Below are 8,822 nucleotides of genomic sequence, written 5' to 3' on the forward strand. Positions count from 1 at the left end.
TATCTATCTATCTATCTATCTATCTATCTATCTATCTATCTATCTATCTAATCTATCTATCTGTCTGTCTATCTGTCTGTCTGTCTATTTCCTCCAACTACCCTAATACTGAGAAAAGTATCATGAGTTACAAATATCATCTTTCCATGTAAGAATGTAAACAGTTCAACTTTAATAAGTCCTTTATGATTTCTCTTTCCTGTTTACCTTTTCATGGTTCTCTTGAATCTTGTATTTGAAATTCAAATTTTCTATTCAGTTCCAGTCTTTTCATCAAGAATACTTGAAAGTCCTCTATTTAATCAAATATCCATTTTTCCACCTGAAGTATTATACTCAGTTTTGCTAGGTAGGTGATGGTTTTAATCCTAGCTTTTTTGACCTCTGGAATTTTATATTCCAGGTCCTCTGATCCCTTAATGTAGACGTTGCTAAATCTTGTGTTATCCTGATTGTGTTTCCACAGTACCTGGACTGCTTCTTTCTGACTATTTGCACTATTTTCTCCTTGACCTGTGAACTCTGGAATTTGGCTACAATATTCCTAGGAGTTTTTCTTTTGGGATCTCTTTTAACAGGTGATCAGTGAATTCTATCAATTTCTGTTTCACACTCTAGTTATAGAATATCAGGGAAGGTTCCCTTGATAATTTCTTGAAAGATGATGTTTAAGAGGCTCTTTTTTGGATCATGACTTTCAAGAAGTCCAATAATTTTAAAATGATCTCTCCTGGTTCTATTTTCCAGGTGAGTAGTTTTTCTAGTGAGATATTTCATGTTGTCTTCTATTTTTTTCATTCTTTTGGTTCTGTTTTATAATATCTTGATTTCTCATAAAGTCATTAGCTTCCATTTGCTCCCTCCTAATTTTTAAGGAATTCTTTTCTTCAGTAATCTTTTGGACGTCCTTTTCCATTTGGCCAATTTTGTTTTTTAAGGCATGGTTCTCTTTTTCGCCTTTTGGATTAGTCTATTTTTTAAGGTGTTATTTTATCTTCAGTATTTTTGGGAGTTTCCTTTAACAAGCTGTTGACTTGTTTTTCACGATTTTCTCACATCCCTCTCATTTCTCTTTCTGATTTTTCCTCTACTTCTCTTACTTGATTTTCAAAATCCTTTTTGAGTTTTTCCATGGCCTGTGACTAATTCATATTTTTCTTGGAGGCTTTGGATGCAGGAGCTTTGACTTTGTTCTCTTCTTCTGGTTGTATGTTTTAATCTTCTTTGTCATCAAAGTAAGATTCTATAGTCTGAGTTTTTTTTAATGCTGTTTACTCATCTTCCCAGTCAAATACTTGACTTTCTAAATCTTTGTCAAGGTAGGACTCTGTTTCCAGTGGGTGTGGGTGTGGGTGTGGGTGTGGGTGTGGGTGTACTCTCCCAGGCTTCAGAGGTTTTGAATCAGCTGCTCAATCCCCTACCACCTGTGGGCCCAGAGCTCTGGAAGCAGTCACTGCTGCTGCTATGACAGCCACTGCCACAGAAACCACCTATGACACCCCAGGGCTGGAGCCAGAGCCCAGCTGGACCACACTCCTCTTACACTCAGGTCTGACAGAGTTTTCCAACTGACCTTCTGTGCTGTCTTTGGTATTTGTGGGTGGAGAAGCCTGGAAACCGCCACAGCTGCCAGTGATTCAGTCCCCTGAGGCCTGCTCCAGCCCTGTCTGTGCTGCTGTGGCCCATGCTAGACTGAACTCTGCTCCCACCTCAGTGTGATAGATCCTTCCTGTCAGGTTTCCAGGCTGTGTTGGCCTGGACATGTGTTTCACTCTGCAATTTGGAGGTTCTGTAGCTCTAGAATTTGTTTAGAGTCATTTTAAAAAGGTATTTAGAAGGGTTTCGGGGAGGACTCAAGGAAGTCCCTGCTTTCACTCTGCCATCTTGGCTCCATCTGAATTGTCAATTTGAATAAAAAGAAAAATTGATCAAATTATCCAAACCTTTTAGGTCACTGACATAGCTATGATTATGATCTCATAGAAAAGTAATAACAGTAGTGAACTCACAAGTGGTTCACTTTATAGAGTGATTTAATACTTACAAAATACTCAACAAATACTGTCTCATTTGATCCTCTCATCAACCTAGAGCGGTAAGTGTTATTATGATTCCCATTCTACAGATGGGGAAAATAATCAAGGAATAGGTTAAGTGAATTGCCAAGGGTCACACAGCCAATAACTGTCAGAAAATGAATTTGAAATGAGGTCTTGTGAACTTGGGGTCAGCCCTCTATCTGCTATGCTACCAAGAAGCCTAAAAAAATCTGCAAAAATAAATATCCAACAGATACCAAAATATTTATATTGGGCCTTTTCCTGCCAGCCAACATCTTGAGATAAAGTGAGCACCAATCAACTGGGGAATGGCTGAAGAATGCCATGGAATACTTTATGGGGGTCATGACAAACCTTAGGATTTAAAAGAAAAATTTAATCCATTTACAGGGCTTCATTCAGAGTATAAAATATGTGATGCCTAATGAGTTCTGTGCTGCACAAAGAGGCCTTCCCTCATGAATTGGATCCATAAGTTTTATGTCCAAAAAGACTTCTCCAGTGTAGAATGCCCATATGAACTCCAGGTGAAGGCCTTCCCACAATTAGTGTTTTTATAAAGCTTCTGTCTGTTGTGAATATTGTGATGTCTAATGACCTCCACCTTCCAGGGAAAGGCAGGACCTCGTTGAGCACATTTTTAAGTCTTCTCTCCACTCTTAATACTTGACATAAAAGAAGAGAAGGTCTCTGACTGATGGCCTTCCTACATTGAGTCCTTATAGGGCTTCTGTACAACATGCATTTTTTTAATGTCTAACAAGCTCTGAACGCCATTTAGATGCCTTTCCACATTCATTATAGGCCTATGACTTCTATCTCCTGTGAATTTTCTGAGGGATAACTTTAGCCTGAATGATTTTTGATGTTGATCACATTAATGAGGAACATCCTCTAGTATGGAATCTCCAGTGTTTGGTAGCGGAAGACTGTCCATGAAAAGCTTTAACACATTCCAGACATACATAAGGTTTCTCTCCAGTGTGGATTCTCTGATGAAGAGTAAAATCAGACTGATATTTGAAACACTTTCCTTATTGACTACTTTCAAAAGCCTCTACCCCAGTATGAATCCTCTGATGTTCAAGAGTGGAGTACTGTGTGAAAGACTCTCCATGCTGATCACATTTATAAGGTTTCTCTCCAATGTGGATTCTCTGATGTTCTACAAGACTAGTGCTCCCTGTAAAAGCCTTTCCACACTGACATTCATAAGGTTTCTCTCGAGTGTGGATTCTCGGATGTTGAGAAAGACTTGAGCTCTGTGTGAAAGCCTTTCTACAATGATTACATTCATAAGGTTTCTCTCCAGTGTGGATTCTCTGATGTTGAACAAAATGGGTGCTCTGTTTGAAAACCTTTCCAAATTGACTATATTCATAAGGTTTATTTCTAGTGTGGATTCTCTGATGTTTAGCAAGATCATAGCTTCTTCTAAAAGTCTTTTAACATTGATGACATTGATAATATTTCTCTTCAGTGTGGATTCTCTGATTTTGAGAAAGGCTTGAGCTCTTTGTGAAAGCATTTCCACATTGATTACATACATAAGGTTTCTATCCAGTGTGGATTCTATGATGTTTATCAAGACCAGAATAAAAAAAAAAAATCTCTCTACATTGAATACATTCATAAGGTTTCTCTCCAGTGTGGATTCTCTAATGTACAGCAAGATGGATTTTATATCAGAAAGCCTTATCACATTTACATTCACAATAGTTCTCTCTGTTGTGGATTCTCTTATGTACAAAATGATTGGCCAATTTCTGAAGGTCTTTCCACATTGATTACCTTCATATGGTATCTCTCCACTGGGTATTCTCTTAATATTGCCTACTGATAGTCAGTGTTAGTCTCTAACTTCCATCTCCCCAAACGGAGTGGCTGTCACCTGGATGTATAATAAGGGAAGAGTGTTCACTAAAAGCTTTACTACATTCATGGCAGTCTTGTGATTTCTCTCCAGTCCAAATTTTTTTATGGTAAATAAGGGATGATTGCTGACTCAAGTCTTTCCCACAATGATGAGAATCATAAGGTTTCTCTCCAGTGTGTATTCTCTGATGTTGAGCAAGATTCGAGCTTTGTGTGAAAGCCTTTCCACATTGATCACATTCATAAGGTTTCTGTCCAGTGTGGATTCTCTGATGAACAGCAAGACTGAAGCTGCATCTAAAAGCCTTTTCACATTGATTACATTCATAAGGTTTCTCTCCAGTGTGGATTCTCTGATGTTTACCAAAACTGGAACTATGTTTGAAAGTCTTTCCACACTGGTCACATTCATAAGGTTTTTCCCCAGTGTGTTTTCTCTGATGTACAGCAAGACAACTTTTATATTCAAAAGCCTTTCCACACTGATCACATTCATAAGGTTTCTCTCCATTGTGGATTCTCTGATGTTTTGCAAGACTAGAACTCCCTGTAAAAGCCTTTCCACATTGATGGCATTCATAAGGTTTCTCTCCTGTGTGGATTCTCTGATGTTGAGAAAGACTTGAGCTCTGTGTGAAAGCCTTTCCACACTGATTACATTCATAAGGTTTCTCTCCAGTGTGGCTTCTCTGATGTCGAACAAAATGGGCACTCTGTTTGAAAGCCTTTCCACACTGATGACATTCATAAGGTTTCTCTCCAGTGTGGATTCTATGATGTTTTGCAAGGCTGGAACTCCTTGTAAAAGCCTTTCCACATTGATTACATTCATAAGGTTTCTCACCAGTGTGGATTCTCTTATGTAGAGAATGATTGGAGTGATTTCTGAAAGTCTTTCCACATTGATTACATTCATAAGGTTTCTCTCCACTGTGGATGCTCTGATGTTTAAGAAGGGAAGAGTATACACTAAAAGCTTTACCACATTCATGACACTCATGTGGTTTCTCTCCAGTCTGAATTTTTTGATGGTTATTAAGGGATGACTGTTGACTTAAGACCTTCCCATAGTGATGACAATCATAAGGTCTCTCTCTTGTGTGTATTCTGTGAAGTACAGCACAGATTTGTCTCCCTGTAAAGTCACTGGAACCATCACTCATGAAGTTTTGTTTGTGAGTTTCCTCCAAAGAATTACTTAGCTTTGCAGTAGGCTCTTTCATTTCAGGTCTAATCTCTCCTTCTGCAAGAGAAAAAAAAAACATATATACACAGACACATGTATGTAATTCTCTCCCCTGATCTCCATGGGCAGAAAGTAAACTGATCTACATCCTATTTCCTCAGGCTAAGAAAAAAGTCTTCAAAGTTCAGTGGACAGAATTAATCATTTCAAGTGCCGTTAGCTCCCATCTGCAGGATGCTTGATTTACAAAGAACTTCACAGATAATCACATTGGGTCCTCACAACACCCCAATGACACAGGCAGACCTTTTCATTGCACTCAGAGATTAGGCCATGAGCTCAGAATGGCAGAATGACCTGAACGAGATCCCTGCAGCTAAGATTAGAACTCCAATCCTGCAACTGGACAGGCTGTGTCCATTGTGTGACACAGTCTATCTCCACAGAACTTTCTTTTGGTTTATTTTATTTTTAAGAATATTTATTTTATTATTGCATGTTGATTTGTTCTCTACCTTTCTTTGGGTCTTCCTACTTCCTTGGAAGCAACAATATTGAGATTGGGCCAATTAATAAACCTGAGATGTGACTTTAGGTGTTTAAGTGAAAAGAAAAGTCAATCATTGTGGCAAACTTTATTGTCATCTTATTTTAAGAAACTGCCAGAGGCCCTACCTGCCACCCCTAGCCTTGAGCAACCATGCCCTGATCAGTCAGCAGTCATCAACATATGGGGCAACAGCCTCCCCCAGCAACAAGATTGACTTACTGAAGGCTCCAGTGGTAGTTAGCGTTTATTAGCAATGAATTATTTCTGCGTTAAAGCATGTACACTTCTTTTTTAGACATACTAGTATTGCACATGTAATAGACAACAGTATAATGTAAACCTAACATTTATATGCACTTAGAAACCAAAAACTTCATGATCTTCACATCATTGCCATATTCAGTTTATCAAAACCCACAATATCTCTGAGGTATTCTTGTAGTTTTATCAATTTTATTTTGATTTTTGCTATTTCCTCCCTAATTCTTTTTTTTAATTAAGAATATTTATTTCATCTCAAACATCACAAATTACCAGAATAGGTTTTATTTCACTGGAAAATCCATACAAAGAACTTAGGACCCATGGAGGAAATATTACTGCATCTTAAATAAAATTTAACAGTTAGCAGCTCTGTGGGGGGAAGAGAGAAGGGAAGAAAATGGAGTGCCTTCAACTGCTCACTCTGCAGCTTCCTACCTTGACTTCACATCCCCTTGATATCCATAAGGGGCTCAAAATGTTCAGAGAGGCCTGTGAATGACTTACAGGCAAGACCTTAGTAGCAATAGGCTGAAATGTCTGCTTGGGTCCCTACCTTCTAGAACTTTCATTGAAGAGTCTGACAGTTGCCACAGTAGTTATTTTTTAAATGTACACAAAGACAGTGCCAAAGACTCTCAGTTCTGCACTGATATTTTCAACCACTCTTACACATAGGCAGTGACATTTCAGATTTGAAGGATAAAATACACATATCAAAAAATATTTGTTATATTAAAAAAAATCTCATTCCCTTGGTATCCAAGACCTGGTCTATAGTCACAGATCATTTCAGTGAGGTGAGGACTAAATGGACAGCAGTGAGGCTAGGGTCTCCTATTCATGGTACTTAGTGACACATGACACAGACACAGTAAAAGAAAATCAGAAATCAAGGAAGCAGGTGAGTAGCCTCGGCTTATTAATCAATGGGAGAGGAGAAATGACTGGACATGGAAAAAGGAAGGCTGTGAAATCAAGGCTGTGTCCTGATTAGATGAAGCTCTTCCCCAGAGTACAGAAGGAAGGTTGTGTAGGCTGTGACCAAGACTTTTGTTGGGGGAGACGTATTTCCTCCCTAATTCTGCTCTCCTTCTTCAACCATTATTACCCTCATTCATTGTATTTCCTTATTTCCCATTGAACTAAATGTCTTTCGATTCCAAAGCACTCTCTTCTTCTCCCTGAATCAGGTAAGAGTGAGGTTCCTGGCCTGCTCCTTCTCAAACCACCGCCATGTTGGTATGGCACATGGGGAGCTCCTTGACAGCAGGGGCTGGCTTTTCCCTCTCTAGGTGTCCCTAAAGCTTAGCACAGTGCCTAGAGGAGTGGAAGTGCTTAATCCCTGCTTGTCCGCTGAGTGACTCGGCCCAGGGCTGACGTCAGTCCTTGGATTCTGGTTTTGCGAGTTCTGGCCTGTTTCTGTCTCTTTCTACCTTATCTCCTATACTGTGGCCTTTGTCTCATTCTAGCCCTGATGGGACCTGACCAGATCCATGGTGAAGATCACTAAGGCTTTTTCTAGGCTCCTGAAACATCTATTATCAGAAAGCTAGAAGTCTCTAATTTCTGTCTCCCCAAACTGAGTGACTGTCACCTCAATAAGTCTGGCCAATGATCCTCCAAGAATGGGAAAAAAATTAAGTCACAGACATCAGGTAAGGGACATGGGTTGATGATTTATGCAAAGTGTAGTCTTGAACTAATTTCAAGTAAGGCAGCAACCTTTGGTACTACTTACATGCTGCTGGAGGGAGAGAGAGAGAGAATCGTGCCACCAGATTTTCTGGGTTCACTACTAATTTAGGCTATGTGATCTCAGTGTGGCCCTCACTGTAGCAAGGCTATCCCTTGACTGACTCCTGTGGGGCAGCTAGGTCGTGCAGTGGGTATAGTACTGGGCCTAGGGACAGGAAGAAAAGAGTTCAAATCTAGCCTAAGACATTACTACCTGTGTGATCCTGGGCAAGTCACTTTACACTGTTTACCTCAGTTTCCTCCTTTTTAAAATATTCTGGAAAAGAAAATCCAAACTACTCCAGTGTCTTTGCCAAGAAAACCCCAAATGGGATCGAGGAGAATCAGAAACTAAAATGACTGAACAACCACATAACTGACTCACTCTGCCATTCACAACACTTTTCCGAATCTTTTCATACATCCCCAATACTCCCTTGTCGCAGGCTCCCACTGTCCACCCCCCACTCACCTTCTCAGCAGGGAAACTCATCTCATATTTCACTGAAAAAAACCTGGTGATTTATCAAGTGCTATCTCATCCCCCTCACCTCCCACATCAGGTGACTCCTTTCGCTTTTTGACCCCAGTACCAGATGAAATGGTCCTCCCTCTGATAGCCAAAGCAAACTCCTCTCCCTGTGTGAATCACCCCATTCCAGTTTACCATCTTCCTCAGCATACTGCCTCTCCAGAAACCACATTTTTTCATTACTTTTCAGTCTCTCCTGCACTAATGATTCCTTTCAAAATGCCACAAATAAAACCATTTCTCTCTAAGCCTCAAAACATGGCCACTTAATACCTTCAGCCCAAGAGATGGTTTACAATATCTTTCTTCCATTTCTTGGCTAAACAACTGGAGATGACCATTTATAACCAGTGTCTACATCTCCTTCCCTTTGCTTTCTCCAAAATTCTTTGCAATCTGGTTCCCAATTTCATTGTTCAACTGAAATTCTTCTCTCCAAAATGACCAAATATCTCAAAGTTGTTAAATCCACTAATCATTTAGTCATCTTCATGTTTCTTGACTTCTCCAGTCTTTGACACAGTCACCTCTCTCTGTTTCTCTCTCTCTGTCTCTCTCTCCCTCTCTGTCTCTGTCTCTCTGTCTCTCTCTCTGTCTCTCTCTCTCTCTCTCTCTGTTTCT

The 8,822-nt window shown here is 39.7% G+C and overlaps 1 protein-coding gene and 1 pseudogene across 3 annotated transcripts in view; both read right to left on the reverse strand.

Annotated features, from left to right (window-relative positions):
• Positions 1-3,844, reverse strand: part of LOC138173592 (zinc finger protein 570-like) — a 5,308-nt pseudogene extending 1,464 nt beyond the window's left edge.
• LOC138173591 (zinc finger protein 135-like) overlaps positions 2,416-8,822 on the reverse strand; it is a 110,286-nt gene continuing 103,879 nt past the window's right edge. For all 3 annotated transcript variants that reach the window (XM_069103633.1, XM_069103632.1, XM_069103631.1), the window contains one exon: positions 2,416-5,178. In XM_069103633.1, coding sequence (XP_068959734.1) covers positions 3,917-5,178 — 1,262 coding nt within the window. In that variant the 3' untranslated portion in view covers positions 2,416-3,916. The remainder of the gene's footprint in view (positions 5,179-8,822) is intronic.

This window comes from Petaurus breviceps, unplaced genomic scaffold (genome assembly GCF_028583685.1).
Source record: "Petaurus breviceps papuanus isolate PSGF00001 unplaced genomic scaffold, PetGlider_PUasm1.0 609, whole genome shotgun sequence".
NCBI lineage: Eukaryota > Metazoa > Chordata > Mammalia > Diprotodontia > Petauridae > Petaurus > Petaurus breviceps.